Here is a 26,434-nt window from a genome sequence, read left to right on the forward strand (position 1 = left end):
TGGTGAAGACAAACTATGAGTTGTCCCACCTGGACCTTTTGGCCCATTGGAACCTAGCCCATTACCTACCATTTCCACCTAGTGGCTGAAAAAGTATTGCCGTAGGGAATTTTTTACACTCTTTTAAAAATTGGGGTACGGCATTTTTTTTAAAATCTAACTTTGGACCCATGGTGAGGACAAACCATGAGTTGTCCCACCTGGACCTTTTGACCCATTGGACCTTAGACCCTTACCTATCATTTGCACCTAGTGGGTAAAAAAGTATTGCCGTAGGGAAATTTTGACAGACTTCTGAAAATTTGGGGTAGGCATAATGACCCTTAAGACCTAAGTTCGGACCTATGGTGAAGACAAACTATGAGTTGTCCCACCTGGACCTTTTGGCCCATTGGAACCTAGCCCATTACCTACCATTTCCACCTAGTGGCTGAAAAAGTATTGCCGTAGGGAATTTTTTACACTCTTTTAAAAATTGGTGTACGGCATTTTTTTAAAAATCTAACTTTGGACCCATGGTGAGGACAAACCATGAGTTGTCCCACCTGGACCTTTTGACCCATTGGACCTTAGACCCTTACCTATCATTTGCACCTAGTGGGTAAAAAAGTATTGCCGTAGGGAAATTTTGACAGACTTTTGAAAATTTGGGGTAGGCATAATGACCCTTAAGACCTAAGTTCGGACCTATGGTGAAGACAAACTATGAGTTGTCCCACCTGGACCTTTTGGCCCATTGGAACCTAGCCCATTACCTACCATTTCCACCTAGTGGCTGAAAAAGTATTGCCGTAGGGAATTTTTTACACTCTTTTAAAAATTGGGGTACGGCATTTTTTTTAAAATCTAACTTTGGACCCATGGTGAGGACAAACCATGAGTTGTCCCACCTGGACCTTTTGACCCATTGGACCTTAGACCCTTACCTATCATTTGCACCTAGTGGGTAAAAAAGTATTGCCGTAGGGAAATTTTGACAGACTTCTGAAAATTTGGGGTAGGCATAATGACCCTTAAGACCTAAGTTCGGACCTATGGTAAGACAAACTATGAGTTGTCCCACCTGGACCTTTTGGCCCATTGGAACCTAGCCCATTACCTACCATTTCCACCTAGTGGCTGAAAAAGTATTGCCGTAGGGAATTTTTTACACTCTTTTAAAAATTGGGGTACGGCATTTTTTTAAAAATCTAACTTTGGACCCATGGTGAGGACAAACCATGAGTTGTCCCACCTGGACCTTTTGACCCATTGGACCTTAGACCCTTACCTATCATTTGCACCTAGTGGGTAAAAAAGTATTGCCGTAGGGAAATTTTGACAGACTTTTGAAAATTTGGGGTAGGCATAATGACCCTTAAGACCTAAGTTCGGACCTATGGTGAAGACAAACTATGAGTTGTCCCACCTGGACCTTTTGGCCCATTGGAACCTAGCCCATTACCTACCATTTCCACCTAGTGGCTGAAAAAGTATTGCCGTAGGGAATTTTTTACACTCTTTTAAAAATTGGGGTACGGCATTTTTTTTAAAATCTAACTTTGGACCCATGGTGAGGACAAACCATGAGTTGTCCCACCTGGACCTTTTGACCCATTGGACCTTAGACCCTTACCTATCATTTGCACCTAGTGGGTAAAAAAGTATTGCCGTAGGGAAATTTTGACAGACTTTTGAAAATTTGGGGTAGGCATAATGACCCTTAAGACCTAAGTTCGGACCTATGGTGAAGACAAACTATGAGTTGTCCCACCTGGACCTTTTGGCCCATTGGAACCTAGCCCATTACCTACCATTTCCACCTAGTGGCTGAAAAAGTATTGCCGTAGGGAATATTTTACACTCTTTTAAAAATTGGGGTACGGCATTTTTTTTAAAATCTAACTTTGGACCCATGGTGAGGACAAACCATGAGTTGTCCCACCTGGACCTTTTGACCCATTGGACCTTAGACCCTTACCTATCATTTGCACCTAGTGGGTAAAAAAGTATTGCCGTAGGGAAATTTTGACAGACTTCTGAAAATTTGGGGTAGGCATAATGACCCTTAAGACCTAAGTTCGGACCTATGGTGAAGACAAACTATGAGTTGTCCCACCTGGACCTTTTGGCCCATTGGAACCTAGCCCATTACCTACCATTTCCACCTAGTGGCTGAAAAAGTATTGCCGTAGGGAATTTTTTACACTCTTTTAAAAATTGGGGTACGGCATTTTTTTTAAAATCTAACTTTGGACCCATGGTGAGGACAAACCATGAGTTGTCCCACCTGGACCTTTTGACCCATTGGACCTTAGACCCTTACCTATCATTTGCACCTAGTGGGTAAAAAAGTATTGCCGTAGGGAAATTTTGACAGACTTCTGAAAATTTGGGGTAGGCATAATGACCCTTAAGACCTAAGTTCGGACCTATGGTGAAGACAAACTATGAGTTGTCCCACCTGGACCTTTTGGCCCATTGGAACCTAGCCCATTACCTACCATTTCCACCTAGTGGCTGAAAAAGTATTGCCGTAGGGAATTTTTTACACTCTTTTAAAAATTGGGGTACGGCATTTTTTTTAAAATCTAACTTTGGACCCATGGTGAGGACAAACCATGAGTTGTCCCACCTGGACCTTTTGACCCATTGGACCTTAGACCCTTACCTATCATTTGCACCTAGTGGGTAAAAAAGTATTGCCGTAGGGAAATTTTGACAGACTTTTGAAAATTTGGGGTAGGCATAATGACCCTTAAGACCTAAGTTCGGACCTATGGTGAAGACAAACTATGAGTTGTCCCACCTGGACCTTTTGGCCCATTGGAACCTAGCCCATTACCTACCATTTCCACCTAGTGGCTGAAAAAGTATTGCCGTAGGGAATTTTTTACACTCTTTTAAAAATTGGGGTACGGCATTTTTTTTAAAATCTAACTTTGGACCCATGGTGAGGACAAACCATGAGTTGTCCCACCTGGACCTTTTGACCCATTGGACCTTAGACCCTTACCTATCATTTGCACCTAGTGGGTAAAAAAGTATTGCCGTAGGGAAATTTTGACAGACTTTTGAAAATTTGGGGTAGGCATAATGACCCTTAAGACCTAAGTTCGGACCTATGGTGAAGACAAACTATGAGTTGTCCCACCTGGACCTTTTGGCCCATTGGAACCTAGCCCATTACCTACCATTTCCACCTAGTGGCTGAAAAAGTATTGCCGTAGGGAATATTTTACACTCTTTTAAAAATTGGGGTACGGCATTTTTTTTAAAATCTAAATTTGGACCCATGGTGAGGACAAACCATGAGTTGTCCCACCTGGACCTTTTGACCCATTGGACCTTAGACCCTTACCTATCATTTGCACCTAGTGGGTAAAAAAGTATTGCCGTAGGGAAATTTTGACAGACTTCTGAAAATTTGGGGTAGGCATAATGACCCTTAAGACCTAAGTTCGGACCTATGGTGAAGACAAACTATGAGTTGTCCCACCTGGACCTTTTGGCCCATTGGAACCTAGCCCATTACCTACCATTTCCACCTAGTGGCTGAAAAAGTATTGCCGTAGGGAATTTTTTACACTCTTTTAAAAATTGGGGTACGGCATTTTTTTAAAAATCTAACTTTGGACCCATGGTGAGGACAAACCATGAGTTGTCCCACCTGGACCTTTTGACCCATTGGACCTTAGACCCTTACCTATCATTTGCACCTAGTGGGTAAAAAAGTATTGCCGTAGGGAAATTTTGACAGACTTCTGAAAATTTGGGGTAGGCATAATGACCCTTAAGACCTAAGTTCGGACCTATGGTGAAGACAAACTATGAGTTGTCCCACCTGGACCTTTTGGCCCATTGGAACCTAGCCCATTACCTACCATTTCCACCTAGTGGCTGAAAAAGTATTGCCGTAGGGAATTTTTTACACTCTTTTAAAAATTGGGGTACGGCATTTTTTTTAAAATCTAACTTTGGACCCATGGTGAGGACAAACCATGAGTTGTCCCACCTGGACCTTTTGACCCATTGGACCTTAGACCCTTACCTATCATTTGCACCTAGTGGGTAAAAAAGTATTGCCGTAGGGAAATTTTGACAGACTTTTGAAAATTTGGGGTAGGCATAATGACCCTTAAGACCTAAGTTCGGACCTATGGTGAAGACAAACTATGAGTTGTCCCACCTGGACCTTTTGGCCCATTGGAACCTAGCCCATTACCTACCATTTCCACCTAGTGGCTGAAAAAAGTATTGCCGTAGGGAATTTTTAACACTCTTTTAAAAATTGGGGTACGGCATTTTTTTTTAAGTCTAACTTTGGACCCATGGTGAGGACAAACCATGAGTTGTCCCACCTGGACCTTTTGACCCATTGGACCTTAGACCCTTACCTATCATTTGCACCTAGTGGGTAAAAAAGTATTGCCGTAGGGAAATTTTGACAGACTTGAAAATTTGGGGTAGGCATAATGACCCTTAAGACCTAAGTTCGGACCTATGGTGAAGACAAACTATGAGTTGTCCCACCTGGACCTTTTGGCCCATTGGAACCTAGCCCATTACCTACCATTTCCACCTAGTGGCTGAAAAAGTATTGCCGTAGGGAATTTTTTACACTCTTTTAAAAATTGGGGTACGGCATTTTTTTTAAAATCTAACTTTGGACCCATGGTGAGGACAAACCATGAGTTGTCCCACCTGGACCTTTTGACCCATTGGACCTTAGACCCTTACCTATCATTTGCACCTAGTGGGTAAAAAAGTATTGCCGTAGGGAATTTTTGACCGACTTTTGAAAATTTTGGGGTAGGCATGTTTGACCCTTAAGACCTAAGTTCGGACCTATAGTGAAGACAAACTATGAGTTGTCCCACCTGGACCTTTTGGCCCATTGGAACCTAGCCCATTACCCACCATTTCCACCTAGTGGCTGAAAAAAGTATTGCCGTAGGGAATTTTTAACACTCTTTTAAAAATTGGGGTACGGCATTTTTTTTTAAATCTAACTTTGGACCCATGGTGAGGACAAACCATGAGTTGTCCCACCTGGACCTTTTGACCCATTGGACCTTAGACCCTTACCTATCATTTGCACCTAGTGGGTAAAAAAGTATTGCCGTAGGGAAATTTTGACAGACTTTTGAAAATTTGGGGTAGGCATAATGACCCTTAAGACCTAAGTTCGGACCTATGGTGAAGACAAACTATGAGTTGTCCCACCTGGACCTTTTGGCCCATTGGAACCTAGCCCATTACCTACCATTTCCACCTAGTGGCTGAAAAAAGTATTGCCGTAGGGAATTTTTAACACTCTTTTAAAAATTGGGGTACGGCATTTTTTTTTAAATCTAACTTTGGACCCATGGTGAGGACAAACCATGAGTTGTCCCACCTGGACCTTTTGACCCATTGGACCTTAGACCCTTACCTATCATTTGCACCTAGTGGGTAAAAAAGTATTGCCGTAGGGAAATTTTGACAGACTTGAAAATTTGGGGTAGGCATAATGACCCTTAAGACCTAAGTTCTGACCTATGGTGAAGACAAACTATGAGTTGTCCCACCTGGACCTTTTGGCCCATTGGAACCTAGCCCATTACCTACCATTTCCACCTAGTGGCTGAAAAGTATTGCCGTAGGGAATTTTTTACACTCTTTTAAAAATTGGGGTACGGCATTTTTTTTAAAATCTAACTTTGGACCCATGGTGAGGACAAACCATGAGTTGTCCCACCTGGACCTTTTGACCCATTGGACCTTAGACCCTTACCTATCATTTGCACCTAGTGGGTAAAAAAAGTATTGCCGTAGGGAATTTTTGACCGACTTTTGAAAATTTTGGGGTAGGCATGTTTGACCCTTAAGACCTAAGTTCGGACCTATAGTGAAGACAAACTATGAGTTGTCCCACCTGGACCTTTTGGCCCATTGGAACCTAGCCCATTACCTACCATTTCCACCTAGTGGCTGAAAAAATATTGCCGTAGGGATTTTTTTACACTCTTTTAAAAATTGGGGTACGGCATTTTTTTTAAATCTAACTTTGGACCCATGGTGAGGACAAACCATGAGTTGTCCCACCTGGACCTTTTGACCCAATGGACCTTAGACCCTTACCTATCATTTGCACCTAGTGGGTAAAAAAGTATTGCCGTAGGGAATTTTTGACCGACTTTTGAAAATTTTGGGGTAGGCATGTTTGACCCTTAAGACCTAAGTTCGGACCTACTTTCGGTCATGACGAGGTAGATTCAAAACATACAGACATGATAACACAGTACCACTGTGGCAGGACGAGCTCAATCTGGAAAAAGACGTAGTTCTCGGTCAGCCTCAAGGGTTTTGATAAGTTCTAGAAGGTCAATTCAACCCTGTCAGTCAATGCATTATAAATTAACGACAATGAAGTATACCCGCTGCGCATTTCAGACGTTAGCGATCAGCGGGAGAGAGACATCAACTTGCTGCTGATAAAAAAAGTCTTGGCTAGTGTTGAGCCAGACTTCGGACCACAATTGTGAGACCCACCTGTGCTACAGGTGCATGAACCAGTTTACATTAAAGAAGTCCTGGAAGCCCACAAAGAGTGTTGCGTCAACCACAAGGCGGTTAAGATCGAGCTGCCCAAGCTAATCAAGGAAGGGACCTACCAGACATTTGACAACACTCACTTGAGAGGAGTCCCTGTCGTGGTGTTTGCGGAATTTTAGTATTTAACCGAGAAGGTTGAAACTAGGATTGATAAACCACATACGAAAGCCTACCAAAAGCACACACTTTCGTGTTTCTGCTACCACATCAAATGCTTTGACGACAACGTGTATACCAAGGCACCAGTTCTGTATATCATGCAAAAGCCGGGGGAAGATGTGGCACAGGTCTTTATTGAATGCATTGAGAAAGAAAATCAAGGCCTGTACACATTAAACTATCTTATGAAGCATATGGTCTTGACGAAAGAGGACAAGAAAACCACCAGGTGGCCACGCAGCGCTGGTTGTGTTCGCCTGGTGATGACAAGATGAGGGATTACTGCGACTTTACCGAAATACAGGGGCGCAGCACCTTACCAGTGTAACCTGAAGTACAAAATGTCAAAGTGTATACCTGTATTTTTCACAATTTGGCCGGGTATGATAGTTATCTGTTCATTAAGAACCTGGAATCGACACCGGGGCAGCTCACATGCATTCCAAATTCGGAGGAAAATAAATTTCGTTTAGGAAGACATTCCAGGTGAGCGAGTACAAGATCAAAGACGGGGAAATGAAACCCCTCCATCAGAGTTTGAGGTTTGGACAGTCTCAAATTTATGATTGCGAGTCTGAATAGCTTGGTAAACTCAAGTCCAACAGCAGCCTTCAAGAATTATCGGAAGGATTTGGGAGAGGAGCGTTTGATCCCGAATTGTACCGGGTGAAACCCGCGGAGTCCAAAAACGGTTGGAAAAATCACACTGCGCGAGGTCACAAACAGGCGTTATCTAGAATACATTGTGTCATGCCGCGAATATTGTGAGCTGGGAAGCAGGCTTATCAAAGGGAAGAAGCTGGACAGGAACGCACATCTAACACTCATGCAGGGCTACCTTGCGCAGAAGTGTCCAACCTACATAGCTATCCTGGTACTGTCACGATAATGGTATCAACTGCGCCGGGCTCGACGCCTGCATTGCGAAAGGTACATGGCAGATAAGATTGTATACACGGGAAATGTCTGGGACTACGCCAAGGCACATCTTTCGGCCATCATTAATGGAACTGAGTGGGAGGCAGGCCAAGGTTGCACTAAAGGATCCAAAATGGTATCAGGAGTGAGACATATCACAGACTATATTGTTGAATTGCAGCCGTACCTTTATGAGCAGGCGAAAAACTCAAAGGAATGTAAGAAATGTAAGAAATGTAAGGGCACCGACTACAACATCGATGGAAGTTCGGTGAACTACTAGTATGTAATTTGTAGTTTGAAGAACAAGGCACTTACGCTGGCGTTTGATTACTTGACAGAACAGGATATTGAAGTTGAAACACTTGTTATTGACGGTATCGTGCTTTACAAGGACAATGTGCCACCAAAAATATTTTCATGGGTGCTCGCCGTTTGTTCATAGAATGTCAAGGAGGTCAAGTGATGTAAAATCACCTTCACCAGACATATGATATACCAGTTGACGGCCATGGACGATGGTTTACTCTTGCGACAGAGTGTGTACCCTGTTGATTATATGGATGGGGTTCAAGCAACTTGAGTAAACCGAGCAAGACGAAAAAGCATTGATGGCAGCGTTCGATTCGCTGACAAGACAATGTATTAAATTTGGATCGCTGGAGGTCAATGGCAGCACGATCAACCAGGACAATGTGCCCACATAGAGTCAAGAAAGTCATGGATGAAGGTAATGATAAAGCTGTTGACGCGCCGGGGAAGTCTCTTGATGAATGTTTACTCTTGCGAAAGGGTGTGTACCCTTATGACTATGTGGATGGGTTTGAAAATCTCCAGGAGACCGAGTTGCCAACCAGTAAGAATTCTACAATACCATCACCGATGAGGGAGTAAGCTATGCAGACTATGAACTAATACGCACAGCAAGTGTGTGAAAAGAGATGGTTATCACCAGCATGAGAGAGTATCATGACTTGTATCTGAAAACGGATGTACTCCTGCTGTGCAATGTGTTTGAGAACTTTAGAGATGTATACTTGAAGTATTAGGAACTTAATCCCGCGTGGTACCTAACAGCACCAATACTTGCCTATGATGCGACATTGTAAACTACCGTAACAGTTGTGAAACCTAAAATTATCTCGTACCCTGATATGCTTCTGATGCTTGAAAAGGGATCAGAGGTTGGATAACAGTCTTGACGCAGCGGTTTGCCAAAGTCAACAACCCTTATGTCGAAGGATTCAATGCCGACAAGCCCACTTGATGTATGCGGATACCGATAACCTGTATGAATGGGATATGAGTAGCTATCCACCGACCGGTGGATTTGAATGGATTAACACCGACTTAACCAACCTTGGAGACCCTTGCAGTGAAGACGACCAAGGATTTATATTGGAGGTAGACATCGAATATCTCAAGGAACTTCATGACTACCACAATGACTACTCGCTTGCCCCGGAAACTGTACAGCTGAACAAAGTATAAATCTGATGCCAAACCTCGGAGACAAACTGAGGTATGTTGTACACTACGTCAACCTAAAACAGTACTTGCGCTCAGGCTCATGATCAGAAAACCACACGGTTTTAAGTTTAAACCAGATCATATGGCTGAAGATTTAAATAGATCTAACCACCGCGCTCAGAGCCGGTGCCACCACTAACTTTGAAAAAGACTTTTTCAAGCTCATGAACAATGCGGTGTCGGAAAGGCAATAGAAAATATCCGCAAGATGGTTGACGTCCGAATGGTTACCAACGAGGAAAAAGTAATAAAGCTCGTCACCAAGCTCAATATTGATCGCCGAGTGAGTATCTTGCAGCCATGCACATGCGTAAGACCAAATAGACTTTGACAAGCCAATTTACCTAGACATATCTAAGACCTTAATAGCGGACTATGTTTACAAGTACCTAAAGCCAACCTATCGTGACAAGACAACTATCTGTTACACCGACAGTATCGTTTACAATGCCGAACCTCCAGATGTCTACAAAGACATTAACAAACACGGGCGGCAGAAGTTCGGCACATTCAACTATCCAAGTGACCACACTTCCGGTATCAAAACAGGAAAATTCTTGGATAGTTCTAAGATGAATGAGCCGGAGTCCCCATGACTGAGTCTTGGATTGCGGTCAAAGATATACGCACTCAATGTTGGCATGCGCGAATCGAAGAGGGTTTAATGGGTGAAGAAGTGCATCGTCAAAAATGACCTTTGAAAACTACAAAAGATGCCTTGATAAGCACACAGTGAGCTACCGGACTATGAATACACAATCAAAAGTCATAGGCATCAGATATATACACTTGAGTGTCACAAGAGAGCCCTATAAGCCAACGATGACAAGCGTCATAGCATGCATGATGGAATTAGCACCCTTGCCCGTGGCCACTACAAAATCGTCAACCGTAAATAAATGAGCGGCATATGGGTGCATAATTTTGTTCTCCCCTACAAACCCTTTCAAACACTCAGCTCAAACAGGCTGTTACCACCACAAAAATTCAATACTGTTGGGGTGCGGTCATGCCTGATACATTACTACCAAAGGTCTGACACACCAAATGTGGAACCTTAACCACGACAGCTGGAAGGATCGTGCAACGCACTTGGCGTGTTGGTAAAAGCGCAGACCGACAAAGTATTACTTTGACTCTTATAGATTGCCAAGCCCGACGAGATGGTAGACTATTTGTAGCCTGAATTCCTTTTCAAAACTGATGAACTTCAGACGCGAGGGGATGTGGTGTGTCGTCACTTCTTTCTGTCCGTGTTGAAGATGCTGACAATGGGAAAATCGTGGAAAATGCAATTTTTTCGCTCTATAAATAAATGGATAAGTTTGAATCCCATGCAAGACAGTGCATATCCGTCTGGTGAATCGTGCAGCATTTCGATATGAACGACAATCGCATTACTAGCCTATGATATCCCAAGGACAGCTCGGATGCTGTGACAAAACGGTGGGTGACCAAGCAGTTGAAAGATGGTATAAAAGACAACAATTAGCTAGAGGCTGCGCTAGAAGCGATCGTGAAATAGCTCTCGAGGACATGAAAAAACACCTTGTTGGTATCGCTAAAAAGTGGGAAAGTGTCTTCCTTGCGGCACAAGAACTAGTGACCAAAGGATGGTATATGCAAAGAATTATGTGGATCTAAGCATGGCGGTTCTAGAGAAAATCAATACCATCGAATTGAAGGTGAAGTCTTATCACACGACGGACAGGAAACGGCACGAATCGAATCTCATATCTGAGGAGGACCTGTGCAACTATATTATAACACAGCAGTGTTTTCCAAGTCATATGAACTAGTCTATTCATCTGCAGCTTTAACCAAAGAGTTGAACGCAATTTTAATACCGTTTGGAAGGCATTCCGCACCGTCAACCCCTTCTTGTTTTTGAGTGGTATCAGTCAGACATTTTTGGAGAAGACATCGATAATGCCCCAGTCGAATTTATTTTCCGCAATCAAAAGGTTTATCATTTGGAAGTCGGACAGTGGTAAGACAACGCTGTTGAACAACATAATCCTGTGCGATTGATGACTCGAGTACGATCAATTGTACGCCTTCTGGAAATCGCTTTACCAGCTCATCTACCGGCTGTTGCAGCAAGCGCTGGGAACAGGCTTCACTAAGGAAGATATCCTAAACCTCGTACAGTGCAAAGGCAAGTCTACCTACTCGTTGATCGATGTGGTCAACGCCTTACCACCACCACGACACCGGAGTGATATCGAAACTTTTCTTCGAGCAAAGGAGCGATGAACTAATCCCGGAAACTCGACCAAACCTCATTGTGTTCGACGACTTGATGCTTAGAAAATGAAGACTACTACGTGAGTGGTCGCCACAACATTGATTGTTTTCAATTGTGACAGAACTACTTCAACGGCCCCAAGGCTATCCTGGAGAATGCCTATGTCTTATGCTTCTTCTAGCATGATGCTAAGAATTTCGAACAAATCCGACGAGATCACTGCAACAATTTCAACAAGGAATAGTTTGGCATTCAGTGTAAACATTGCTGGTCAAAAACCTATGGATGTGTAAGCATCGATATTAAAAGCACCAAGGCAAATGGAAAATATCGATGCAATTTGAAGAGTTTTATAGTATCAATAATGAATTGTTACAAAGATAACCCATCGAAGTACAAGGATTCAGAGTTCCTAGAGTATTCATTGTCAGATATTGAAAAGGAACTGGATTTAGAGTTCGATCCCCAGCCAAAGAAATACGAACGGCCCAGCAAATGTTAATTTGAGTCGGCCCCGGGCAAGGTATGAAGACTGTGTTACAAGTGTTGTTAGTTTGTGTTTCATTATTTATGTCCCGATATGGATGAAAGTCTGTTGAATTAGCTATAAACATAATGGAAGTTCCCAACGCCCACAACAACCCAAATGCCCGCCAAGACTAGTTTCGGTAATCAGTGCAATCACCGATGCAAACCGCGTAAAGACGTATGTCTCAGACACAGGAATCTGGGCATTCGACCCACGCTTGAACCATCGCATAATAGATCGACCTGGGTCGATTTGGTATTCGAACCAACACTATTGGGGCGTTCGAGGCATTCAAAGGCGTGCACACCAACGCTTAGGTGCGTTAAAATGCGTTCTTTCAAACCTTTGAAGGCGTTCGAATCCGTTCACACCAACGCCTAGGGGAGTTTGTTCCAACGCCATGAATAAATGACGTTCATCAAAATTCCATTCCCAAAGCAGCGGGAGGCACTCTCAAAGGAGTTGCATATAACTAAGCGGAGCATTCAATCCTGTAACATGCAGCACCGCCTTGACAGGGTTGGACCTTTCCAAAGTGTTTAGGCCTGAGGTTGAGGCTCAGCGGAAAGCAGTTTAAAAAAATCACAAAAACAATTGAAGATTTACCTTCAGTTGTGCCAGCCCTCCCTTCTCCAACGCCCGAGTTTGCCGACCCTCTACCCATTGCACCACCTAAATACACCGTCCTCGGACCTTGAGTTTATCAGTTTCTTTTGACGGCGATGATATTTTGTGAATGGCGTGAGGTACAAAGAAACCCTTGGCCGCTGTGAACTCATGGTGAAAAAGAAAACAGATTCGTTCGACGATCACGACCTTGACGACTGCAGAGATCCTGAAAAATTCCGGTACCATGTATCAAGGCAATTCTACCCTCCTGAAAACCGCGAAGGAAATCGTATCCCACATCTACCAGAGGGATTGATTTATCAGTGGGCTGCCAGCCGTGTTTCTTCCTGCCAACTTCAAGCAGCTTCTCGATCGTTTGAAACAGCTGCGTGCTGCAGCCTACCGAGCAGTAAATAATGGTGTGCGCAACGAAATTGTGTCGATTATTGATGCTATGAAAAAGGGTAGACATATCAGCATTGAGGAATAAAAGGCGCTTCATCGTAGCATCCTATAAATAAATGTTGCAAATAAAAAAAGGTTACGCACGAAAGTACGACTACGGTGATATAGGACTGTTTGACACGGTAGCATTGAAAGGTGTTGAAAAAGGGGCCTCCTAAACTGTCGACCATGTGGTTGGTAAAGTGGTATAAACCATCTACCACTTCGTCAACGTTAAAAATACATACATTATGTATGACATCCTTACAATCACCGAAGGATTGACTTTCGATGAAAGTCTCCAGGGATTTATCAGGTTCACGAATACTGGTGCCAACCTGAATAATCAAGGTGATATCCTAATCAATATCGAAACCCAAGACTTATAACTTCATCCCGCTGAAAGTTATCTTTTGGTAGAGGGGCAACTGCAAAAGAACGACAGTAGTGCATATGCTGATGCAGATCTAGTGTCTCTCTTTCACAATGGAATCATGTATCTCTTCTCTGAAGCCAGCTGATCGAACATATCAATAACCCAGGCGTTGCCACTACCATGTTAGAAATTTTGATTTATCACGACTATTTCTCCAAATATCAAGGTCTCAAACAGCTGTGGTGCAAGGATTCATCTACCGAAGCTGAGACCGATAACAGAGTAGTTGTCGTTTGTTTATGTAATATATACGTGTTTCTCGTTTCTCGTTTTGTTTATATAGATTAGACCGTTGGTTGACCGTTTGAATGGTTTTACACTAGTAATTTTGGTGCCCTTTATAGCTTGTTCGGTGTGAGCCAAGGCTCCGTGTTGAAGGCCGTACTTTAACCTTTAATGGTTTACTTTTTAAATTGTTACTTGGATGGAGAGTTGTCTCATTGGCACTCACACCACATCTTCCTATATCTATTCGCAGCACGTCATGGTTAAATTATCCCCAAACCTGCCAACAAAGGAGCTTTTTCATTCACCATGCATACCCCTGAGACATATTTTCGGCTTTTCAGACGACTACGACAAGATGGTATACGTATTAAAGCATGCATTGTCACTAGTGCGCGTGATTCAGACGCCGATGCCATGCACTGAGCCGCCGCAGTCAACGATTTGGCAAAAAATATTCTAAGTCAGATCTCTTGGTTCGTTCTTCACGTCACCCCATCAGACGAAAACAAGATGCGGTTGTACAAAACCATACAAAGTAAAAGTAAAATCGACTGTGGATTTCGCATGAGGCAGTGTGATGCTATCGCCATTCTCAAAATACACAATTCAACTGGCGCCTATCTGTCACAAGTGGTACTTAAAAGACAAGATATATAATCGTTTCCATCCAAACCGACAAAAGTGTGAATAAGACCTATGACGCCGCCGTGTGCGATCACTGTCGATTGCGGAACATCCATATTACTGTCAACGCTGAACGCTACCCAGCCGTCGTATTTAATGCCGGTTTCACCCAAAGTAGGGTAACCAGAGTGTTCAAGGTGGCTGCAGACATCAGAAAGAAACTCTACAACATGGTCACCCTCCTCAGTTACAGCGGCGTCAACACCGATACATCTGATTTCACAGGCTTATAGCCGGTGTTTGTCATCTGTGCAAGTCATCAGTCCAAGCGGCTGAAAGAATCCACGGTGGACATGCAGATACGGGCCGAATTCGATCACAATATTTACGCCAACATCGAAGCATTTGCACTTGGAATCTCCGACAGAGTTCTTTACTTCGAATCTGACGGACACAAGATGAACGTCGTGTTTGAAGCCTGAAAATAAATGAACAACATTATTTTGCAGCAATTCGTAAGTAAAACCGATCTAAAGCAGGAGTTCTCGTTCATAGTATCCGGGAACCATAGCCAAATTCATACCCGCTTCAATCCACTAAAAATTGGAAAGGATTATGAGATGTCATTGGTAAATCATGAGACCTACTACGTATACTCCATTCCCAACATTCACACAGGTTCCTATGGCATCAACGATGAAATAAAGCGATAGCTGCGGCTCAACAAACACAAAGCCAAATCATTATCGATGCAAATCGAGAAACCCTAAGAGCAACACTAACTCTCGCCAGGCACTACAAAGTAGATTTCAACTTAACAAATAGCCGCAACACCGTCTTGGGATTAGAACGGCAAATTTACACCTACGATAGGGCTATGCAGAAGGGGAACACATTGTTAATATCATCAACATCATCAGCATCCAGCTGGCAAACAGCGGTATAATCTATGGGAGCTATGTTAATGGAAAGCAGTAATCCACCATCTGCAGTTTCTTTCCCGGTGTCGATCCTGGTATGAAGAACCCCCCAAAACAACTGGTGTACTTACCAGTGACCCTGAAAACCATCAATCGCATGTGCACTTATCTCACCGATCAGGATGGTGACCCCATCAAACTCCGCGGCGAAAACACACTGTCCATTTTCATCTTCTAAGGGAATAAATAAATAACTTATCACGATAATGGTTTGAAAGGTCAAGTAAATAAACTACACTGGACTGCCAAGAAAGGTTGTCAAGTCTCCATTTGTTTGTCCCATGCAAACCTGTAATGCGAACACAAGATGTGGCTCACCTCTCGGCAGGTTCAAAAGATTATCAAACTTCTTCAAAAAGTTACTGGTGTTATTAATCTGGAGCTGAGTACAACGCAGATAAAGAAACATGCAAAAAGTAGATAGATACCTACCCATGTTCGCAGGGTTGGCAATGCGGGCATTTCACATGGTATCTAAAACCATTCTATCTGCTTGGGTATTGGAGACTTGATTGCTTTGGGTGGTGACCGTGTACCCGTCTACAAGGTATTGGGATCATGATTTTACCTGAAACTTGGTGGATGCGTTTGAAATTTTTAGATATTTTAATTCTGGTATCTATCATGAGTTTATTTGTACAGTGAATCCCAGTGGTAACGATCTCTACCTCAAACCCTAAATACGCCCGATACACCAATGGTGATGGACTTTACTTGAGGCGTGCACGTGGTCAGCAACGACAAAGCCAGTCTGATATTAGGTGCTACCAGCACCTTTAAAGATACCCCTCCTCGGTATGCTCCTATAAATAAATGAATGATTGAGATTCTGGGTACCGGCAACTAAAGATTTCTACCTTCTTTCTCTGATCAGACATACCTTGTGTTTAGTATGTGGCTTTTTTCTCTTTTCTTTCACAAAGGCACATTGGTAAGTAATAATTCAAGGTCAAATTGGCAAAATGATAATAAATAATAGGTAATGGTCTAAGGGACAATGGGTCAAAAGGCTTAAGTGGGACAACTCATGGTTTGTTCTCACCATGGGTCCAAAGTTAGAATTTAAAAAATTGCCTTACCTCAATTTTTAAAAGGGTGTGAAAAATTTCCTACGGCAATACTTTTTTAGCCACTAGGTGGAAATGGTAGGTAATGGGCTAGGGTCCAATGTGCCAAAAGGTCCAGGTGGGACAACTCATAGTTTGTCTTCACCATAGGTCCGAACTTAGGTCTTAAGGGTCATTATGCCTACCCCAAATTTTCAAAAGTCTGTCAAAATTTCCCTACGGCAATATTTTTTTACCCACTAGGCGCAAATGATAGGTAAGGGTCTAAGGTCCAATGGGTCAAAAGGTCCAGGTGGGACAACTCATGGTTTGTCTTCACCATGGGTCCAAAGTTAGAATTTAAAAAATTGCCTACCTCAATTTTTAAAAGGGTTTGACAAATTTCCGACGGCAATACTTTTTTAGCCACTAGGTGGAAATGGTAGGTAATGGACTAGGGTCCAATGGGCCAAAAGGTCCAGGTGGGACAACTCATAGTTTGTCTTCACCATAGGTCCGAACTTAGGTCTTCAGGGTCAAACATGCCTACCCCAAAATTTTCAAAAGTCGGTCAAAAATTCCCTACGGCAATACTTTTTTACCCACTAGGTGCAAATGATAGGTAAGGGTCTAAGGTCCATTGGGTCAAAAGGTCCAGGTGGGACAACTCATGGTTTGTCCTCACCATGGGTCTAAAGTTAGATTTAAAAAAAATGCCGAACCCCAATTTTTAAAAGAGTGTAAAAAATTCCCTACGGCAACACTTTTTCAGCCACTAGGTGGAAATGGTAGGTAATGGGCTAGGTTCCAATTGGCCAAAAGGTCCAGGTGGGACAACTCATAGTTTGTCTTCACCATAGGTCCGAACTTAGGTCTTAAGGGTCATTATGCCTACCCCAAATTTTCAAAAGTCTGTCAAAATTTCCCTACGGCAATACTTTTTTACCCACTAGGTGCAAATGATAGGTAAGGGTCTAAGGTCCAATGGGTCAAAAGGTCCAGGTGGGACAACTCATGGTTTGTCCTCACCATGGGTCCAAAGTTAGATTTAAAAAAAATGCCGTACCCCAATTTTTAAAAGAGTGTAAAAAATTCCCTACGGCAATACTTTTTCAGCCACTAGGTGGAAATGGTAGGTAATGGGCTAGGTTCCAATGGGCCAAAAGGTCCAGGTGGGACAACTCATAGTTTGTCTTCACCATAGGTCCGAACTTAGGTCTTAAGGGTCAAACATGCCTACCCCAAAATTTTCAAAAGTCGGTCAAAAATTCCCTACGGCAATACTTTTTTACCCACTAGGTGCAAATGATAGGTAAGGGTCTAAGGTCCAATGGGTCAAAAGGTCCAGATTGGAAAATTTCACCATAGGTCCATAGGTAGATTATTTCTATAAATTGCTAATTTATATTTCCCGTGCACACCATACATTAACCCTTTCACGTTCCGCCAAATTGGACGTAAACTTATGGAAAGACACTATCAAAGTTCAATCGCATATAGCATTCGCACTGAGGCTTACATAAAGGTCTTTTTAGGTCCATTTGAGAGATAATTGATAAAATATTTCAAAAAATATAATATATCAGAATTTTTGTCTTTTGAAGTCACGTGTTATCTGTCCAAAAGTCACGTGACTTGCGAAAAAAAAGTAAAAAAATACAAAAGTCTTCCGAAAAAGGTCGTGTGGAGACTTTTATAAGGGCTAATAGGATAAAGTTTAAGTGTCAAAGCAATGTCCTAAGTCTGATAGACACAGGAAAGTTACCATTATGGTATAGTTGGAGGAAATACGTGCTATATGCCCCCAAACGTTGATGCCCGCAACATGCAAAATAACGGTTTTCAGCCGTTTTTTCGTCAAAAATCTTATACTTGACACAAATTTTAGCTTAAATTATGTTTTTCCAAGCAGCACATAGAATTTTGACTTTGAAAGTAAAGATTCAATGAATTACCAATAATTACTTTGGTGTTTTGGGCCTATGATGTTTTAGTTTAAAAGGGGAGGTGCAATTAGGACAGACATTCTTTAAAAACATACAAACATTGTTTTTGAGTTGACTTTTGTATGTATTCATGACCCTCTTTTTGAAATTGAAAGTAAAGTTAAGTTAAGTTTCATTTAATATAGGAAATTATTTTTTCACCTCCGGCTTTGAGGTTAGAACATGCAATCTTCCTGCTGTGGGCTAGTGCAGCTTCCCACTGAACCACGGGAGTTCCAGTTTAAAATGTCGAAATTTTAATCTTAACTCTTTCATAAAGCAACGAAGTGAAAGTAATCAAATAATCAGCCTGTTTACTGGTTTCGTTTAGAAATTAAGTCTCGATATAACATAAAATTGTTGTAAAACCCATTAGTTTGAGCAAATATAGGATGATATCATACTTTAGTCTGCCATTTTTTTCTAGACGTTTACCGGTTTCTTTATTTGAACAAAAGTGTTTTCGACATTTCCATAACGAGACACTTCAGAAACAATGTTCTGTTACATCTATTTCAACTTCGAAAAAAAAAAAATCATGACTTTTTGTCTTTTTTGTCTTTTTTTCAATTAATTTGGAAGGAAATGACCACAAATTGAGAGTGCATTTCAAATAAATGATTGCGTTGGTATACTTTCAATCACTTTTTTCACTTAAGTACAAGTTTTAATCATACTTTGAATAGTTTCCCTCAAAAATACACGGCGAAGTTAATAAAAAAAAAGTCATATTGCCCCTAAAATCAACAGTTTATTTTCCCATACTCGACGGAAATATTAAGTTCAAATTAAAAAAAAAACACGGTTTTTACAGGAGAAAACGTTGTCCGTTAGGGGCAATTTGATACCAAACCGTACTCGGAAGAAGTTTTAGGCACCGCTTATCACACAGCTGTGATATAGGGGATTGATTTGAGCCATCAACCACTTCTGTACGTCAACAAATGTCAAAGATTCAATACTTTGCGCAAGTTAGTTACCCAAAAATATAGCTCATCGGTACCAGAGTACCGATGGGAACAGGAAGGGGTTAAGTACAACAAATAAACCTTTCGTTTAAACAAATGTGAGCGCATTCCGCTTGTTCAGAAGTAGAATCTTTTGTCAAAACAAATTTGTTTGACAAAGAAATAGCAAAGCACGAGTGTAATTTTCTATTCTTGTAATGCAAAACTATTGATACTTTTTTGGGAACTACTTGACAGGATGCCGAGACTATGGAAAGCTATTTCTTACAAAATCACAAAATTGATTTCTTATGGAAAAGTAGATGTCATGTAGCAACAATTTTGACAGCATTTAAATAAGTGTATAGTTATTTACTATTCTTCATACACTATTTAAAATTGCGCGCAGTACGCTGTTTGGTATATGAAAAGCGAATAAAGTAATGAACAGGAAATTACATGTATTGTTAATTTGAAAAAAAAACCATTAGATAGTGTCTTCGGCTGCTCACTCATATATAAAAACAGATTATTTTGTGATTATATGATTGATAAAAACATTTAAAGTACGTTTGAATCTCATGCAACTTTTGGGTTTATAGACATATCTGAAAACTGGCTGCTAGCGTAGTGGCTGCTAGCGAGTGGCTGCTAGCTTGAGCCTGGTGTGTTTCTTAGCTAAACCTTTTGTGTTTCATTTGTATCAATAAATACATCATGGCGGAAAGAAAACATTTAATAAGAAGCCTCGTATATGGAGTGCACCACACTCTCATCCTATAAATACTTGCAATTATCTTGACGGGTCACGACATAAACTGTTTTAAAACCAACTGTCTGTTTTGGATTTAATGAGATGTTCCACTGTATGATTAAAATTTAAAAGCACAGAGTTATTAAATCAACATAAACTAAGTAGTTTATTATCAAGTTCGTATATGTTTCTATTCAAGAAATAACATATGTTCTAGATTCTTTTTTTATTTAGCGTAAATGCAAATATATGTAAATGTATGTTTAACGTTCTTATAAACAAATTGCATTACCAAGGTCTTTATATATATATATATATATATGATTAGATAGACATTGATAGTTTCCCATTAATTTAGATTTGTTACTATTCTCTTTGGTTGGATGCGTGCCTTTCACATTCTTTTTGCTCTGTAGTTTCATTGAACTCTCTGACGTGGATTTAAATTACAATATTGATATGAATAGTAATATGACCTTTCTGGTATAGTTATAGGACGAAGTTATTAGTCAAACTAGGAAAGCATGTCATTTAGAATTCTATCAAAAGAATACAGATAATTTATATTAAAAACTGTAGAATGTAGGTAAGAATTTCAAAATTAAAATGGATATAATGTACCCGGAATCTATTTGAAATACCCATTTATTTGAATGGAAAGATGTTTTATATGAGAATACAATATTTTTTAATCTTGTTGCAGCAAAAAATGTTTTATACATATTAATTAATAAACTAACTGTTTTTATTCGCTCGTGTTGATCACATTTTATAGAAATGTAGTTTCTTTTTCAGTTGACACAACGTCACTTAGAAGTTTGAGCGCTTCATCTGTTAGTTTGAGTGACTATAACCAAACTGAATTTGAATTCTGGGAGGAACTCGTCTCTAACGTTGTCGGATCGACCGCATCAAAGGGACTATCAAACGAAGACAGGATATTAGGATTGAAAAGATTGAGAAAGAAGGCGTTAATTTTCTTTCTGATTGCTAATCTTGTATGCATAATTGCACTTGTAGGCCTTTATGCATTCGTGTTGCAGAATATTAGTAATAAAATTTTGTTTTCCATTGCAATGGCAGTAACGCTAGGGTTGTCACCACTTATTCAGATATCCGGTAGTACTGTGTACAGAATTGATGATACCTTAATTCGTATTGGTCGATGGGTTAACAATATAACGTAAACCTGAGAAATCACCAATAATATAAGGAATATATGGAGATGTGGAGGACATTTTATTGTAAGAGGAATGTTGTTCAAGCGTGGTGACTTAAAACCATCATGCTGAGTTCAAAATGTCTACTGATCGCGTCGAAATTTATCTTGTTTCATCGTTATTTGTGAAAAAGAGACTTTCAAAGCTAAAAGCTAGATACATTAACTTGAATATATTAACACTGAATCTGGTCATACTTTGCATACAGACGATACAACGCGTTGAATGCTTCTTTTCTTTTGTTTTCTTTTTTCCTTATGATTGTGACAATATTTCATGTAAGAATAGTATGCATTCCGCGTATTTGTATTAAATGTATGGTGTTTACCGCCTAAAGTTATATACAATTTAAGATATACACATCTGGCAGACTAATGTCTTTTGAACACTTGAAATATCTGGGATTTTTTAAGGAATGACTGTAATATTTTTGAATAACAAGTGTGCACCACATTTGTTTTGTAATTTCGAATAGACAGAAAACAATTACAGCCATTTATTAGAATTGAATTCTAAATTCCATTTTAAACCGGAGTAAACCATGAAAAACGTTGATGACGTCACGTTCTTATGACAAAATTATGTCTATGAGCTGATAAACCACACAACGTCAGCCAATCAGAAGGCGTGTAACATAAAAAAATAAATTATTGTAAAATATTGGCACCCAATATGGAAGTCTTGTCGGATTTGCATGTTATGCATTAACCTTTGCCTCGAAAGATAAATACATATGAAAATCGAAGTATACATATTCTAGTAGATATGCGACGGAATAATGTCTTTTTATCACTAGAAAGATTTTATTTGATCGATTTATAATACACCTTTTTGACAGTAGAATTCGTGGGACGAAAAGTAATTTCCTCAAAATACCGAATGCCGAGGAAAATTCAAAACTGACAGTTCCTTATGAAATGGTAAAATCAAAAGCTCAAACACATCAAACACAACAAACTAATGGATTACAACTGTCATATTCCTAACTTGGTACTAACCTAGCGTGTTGGAATCCTTTAGGCAAGATTGACTTGAATACTTGACGGTTTTCTCTACTTTTAAGAGAAACTTAGTTATTTGATATATTAGATCAGTAACCACCAGATCTTTTTCTACATTTAAATATGCCATCAGTAAATATGTTTTTGTTGTAATATGCTAATATTAAAAAATTTCCCTACATCAAAGACAGTACCAATGGATGGCACCCGGGCTATACTTTTATTAACCGCACACTATTTCTGAAATTATCGGAAAAGGGACTTCAATGTCATAGGTTGTAATTAATATATTGTCTTTCGATATGTTTACGTTTTCCGTAAGCTTTTGTTGATGATATTTTGTGATAAAATGAACGAAACGCATGTGTCTAACCTTAATTTTGTTAGAGTGACAGAAGCGAAAGATAGCAAAGGGATATTCAAAATTAAAAAAACCAAAATAACAATGCCATGGCAAAAAGAAGAAACCCGACTAAAGACAAACAGCAGTAAATTAAACACAACACAAAAAACTAAAAAAAAAACGAACTTTAAAACTAAAAAACGGGGATGAAATCAGATGCTCCAGAAGGTTAAGTCCTGCTCAGTATGTAAAAGATGTCATGTAAATTTAAACCATGAAATAAGTCTAATTCGGTATTTCACATTGGAGAAAAAAGGACGGAATTGTGGTTACGACACTTAGAGCCTATCTACTGTCACATGGGAAACATACTCCACAAATTTTCGATCAGATGATTTCAATTTCACCCCTTCGAACTATTGGATCTATAGTTTCATTATAAGTAGCAACCCCTCTATCAAGTAAATCATTATATGATAGGCAAGCTATGTAAAGTCGTTTCAACTGTGTAATATATACTACATTATGTACATATGCATGCACAATTTTGCGTAGCGAATGCTATTATATACTATTTACAATACTAGTATTGAAACATGTTGAGGATACATTTATATTTCGAAATCGTACGTTCTGTAGCATCTTTTGTAGGAAAAGTTATGTCCATGCCTTATGTTATCATGGATTGGCAATATATAATTATTAAAGCAGAACGATAAGAGCTCCTTTATCAATTAAAGAAAAAACATAAAAATATTTGTCGTCTAGATATATAAGTTATATAAAGTATAGCGGAATTGTTTGAATTCCAATTAATCATTGTACCTTGTATGTCTTCTTCATTCGAAGCACAAAATAGTTATCTGTGAATAGTAACATATCGGTTAGAAACTTTTACTTTTTTACAAATCAAAAAGTCGTTAGTATTGTAGTATTGATGGCCTTTCACAAGAAATTTCATATATTATGTATTAAACGTGTTTCTTCAAAAGCATAGCTGACTAAAATAAATGTTTATAAAAATGTGATCTTTAATACTGGTCTAAATACACAAAAACCAACACCGGAAATATGTTGTATGCGTATAGAGTAGTCTTCAAAATGTAAGCATTTCTTTTGACACTCAGTTTATATATAAAAAGCAAAAGATAAGAGCTGGGAGTGCGGAATCATATTTCAACAAATAATTTTTACATTTGAGGAAAAAAAGAGTCACTCAAATTAGCAGATGGTGATACGTTCGAAAATACGTGTACATCAAATATATAGTCGAAGAAAGCTTCGATGGATAAACCTTATTGGCTTATTAATATTTAATGTAAGGTTCAACGGCTTTACTTTGTTTATCATGGGCTTAATTCTACTCATCTTATAATTAAGACAATCGTGTTTGTTGTTTCAAACTATTGTGGAGTTTCTTTATTTAAATGTTCCTCCAGCTAATAGAAACTACATGTATGAATCTAATGAATATCTAAACAATAAAAATGTTCAGTGCATGTTAGCTTCGGAACACTGAGTCGCACTGGTTTAGATGATTAAATGATAAGAGACGTTTTTACTAAACTGGTCTCCTCGTTTCGATTGTTAATTTGAATTTCGCACTCCCACGGTGGGTATGGTTGTCCTGCGAGAGAACGTACTGTGCTGGTGATTCGGTCCTGACGGGTGCTGGTGATCAATGCAAAAATGTAAACAAAGACGAAAATGATGATTTTTGAGGTTTTCACTCATAAAAAATGGAAGAAAACAGTTGAGATTTTTCAATTTTGTTTCTTATGGGTTCATATATAAACCATTGAAAAGTTGACCCTCTAAACTGTTTCAGTAAGCGTAACACAAAAATGCTCATTTTCAGAAAATCTTAAACTGAGAAAATAAAACAAAAATGCTCATAGAGTCCGCTTTCTATACCGCAATCCACACGACAAAAGTATTTAGTAAAAAAACATTGCAATTTATTTAAAATTTGCCATTTTCTCAATTTACTCATGTCCTGATACTGTGCTGGTGGGTCCTGTCATTGTGCTGGTGGGTCCTGATACGGTGCTGGTGATTTTGGATAAGAGGTTGGTCATATATTAAACAAATGTTACAAAATCAATAAAATTGGGCAGATAATTGTTGTCAATAGTCTCTATGACTCCTATTTTAACTCTTGTGCATCCATTTGGCTGTTTAATATGTGTTTTCAAATGATCGTAACTTGTATAACATAATTACATAAAAGGGCAACATCTTTCGTCCAATATCAGAGAACAATATATAGTATCTAAAATAAGAATAGTTGTATTAAGATATTAAATGCCCCTTACATTGATGCTTCTTTAATGATCAAAGCCCATGTCGCATAGACATGTTTGTCAGCGCTCCGCATACCCCTCCCCACTTCCACCTAACCAAGCCTCCTCATTTCCTCCTTCATTGCTGGTTACAGTGGTACAGTGTCGATTAAAAAAGTCTCAAAACTCAAGTTCACATTTTAATGTTTGATGAACCAGAACTTTAAAAGTGTGCAGTGAATCTTGTGCTCACAACAGTTATTGTCATAATTATGTTTACATAAAACTTATAAAGGAATTAAGAAGGTACCAGGAAATGTTTTACAGTTCAATTTAATGATCATGAATGGAAAGTGAATGGAAACTGTGAGGGTCAAAATCTTAAATTGCTTATAAATGTTGCTGGACCCAGTTTCGTTATCTGATCTGAATGTTCTGAAATGTGCAAGGTAGATAGACATTTTGATTTTTTTTACTCGGAAAGTTTTGCCCTAATTGCTTGAACTTTTGCACTATTAAAGCCGATTTCAAAGGGAATATCTTTGGCTATATTGCTTGATGAACAGAAAAGTCATTGTTAGGTTATGTAAACTACCCTACTTTAAGAGTATACACTAGTCCGACAAATGACACATCTTTCTGTCTGTAGGACCAGGCTACTTCGAAAGGAGGGTACGGTTTAGCTAACAAGCGAGCTAACCAAAGATATTATGTTTGCCTACATACTTAATGGAATCGGCTGTAACTAAAAACTCGAATACATTTTAACAGACAGTGGTCATGTTTGTTGATGAATATTGTTTTTCCTAGATTCACTCTTGAAAAATCATTTGGTAACATTTGGTCAATTAATTTCAGAAAAGATCTTTTTGTAATTGCGGACGCCAAGACAATACATGAACCTCACACGACCCCTCGACAAAGGTGAGCTTATATATGATCTGATAGCGATTCAGGTTGATAAACCATTTGAAATTAAGCTAGTTTGTGTGTGTGTGTAGATTTGTATTGTTTTAAACTGTTATGACATTTTAAAGTTAAATGTAGGTGTTTAATCTAAGAATTTCTTTTTTAAACTTATATACTTGTTTTAAACTCAATTGGTAGTATGAAGCTATTGATTGATTGATTGTTGGTTTATTAACGTCCAGTGGCAAATATTTCATGCATATTCAGGACAAGAACAAGTTCACAATAAATACAATAGGTATGTCTTGTCATAAAAGAGGCCAATGGTTCTGGAATTTTGGACTGCCACTGGAAAATGAGGATGTTTTCAGTCAGTTTAATTGAAGTCTGGAGCTGGCATGTCATTTAACTGCTAGTAGTCTGTTGTTATTTATGTATTGTTGTCATTTTGTTTATTTTCTTTGGTTACATCTTCTGACATCAGACTCGGACTTCTCTTGAACTGAATTTTCATGTGCGTATTGTTATGCGTTTACTTTTCTACATTGGTTAGAGGTATAGGGGAGGGTTGAGATCTCACAAACATGTTTAACCTCGTCGCATATTTGCGCCTGTCCCAAATCAGGAGCCTCTGGCCTTTGTTAGTCTTGTATTATTTTAATTTTA

At 39.6% G+C, this 26,434-nt stretch overlaps 1 protein-coding gene across 1 annotated transcript in view; it reads left to right on the forward strand.

Annotated features, from left to right (window-relative positions):
- Positions 1–21,539, forward strand: part of LOC134706559 (uncharacterized) — a 42,165-nt gene extending 20,626 nt beyond the window's left edge. The window contains exon 10 of the mRNA XM_063565589.1: positions 20,809–21,539. Within this exon, the coding sequence (XP_063421659.1) occupies positions 20,809–21,200 (392 nt within the window). The 3' untranslated portion in view covers positions 21,201–21,539. The remainder of the gene's footprint in view (positions 1–20,808) is intronic.
- Positions 21,540–26,434: the final 4,895 nt, after the last annotated feature.

This window comes from Mytilus trossulus, chromosome 2 (genome assembly GCF_036588685.1).
Source record: "Mytilus trossulus isolate FHL-02 chromosome 2, PNRI_Mtr1.1.1.hap1, whole genome shotgun sequence".
Classification (NCBI taxonomy): Eukaryota; Metazoa; Mollusca; class Bivalvia; order Mytilida; family Mytilidae; genus Mytilus; species Mytilus trossulus.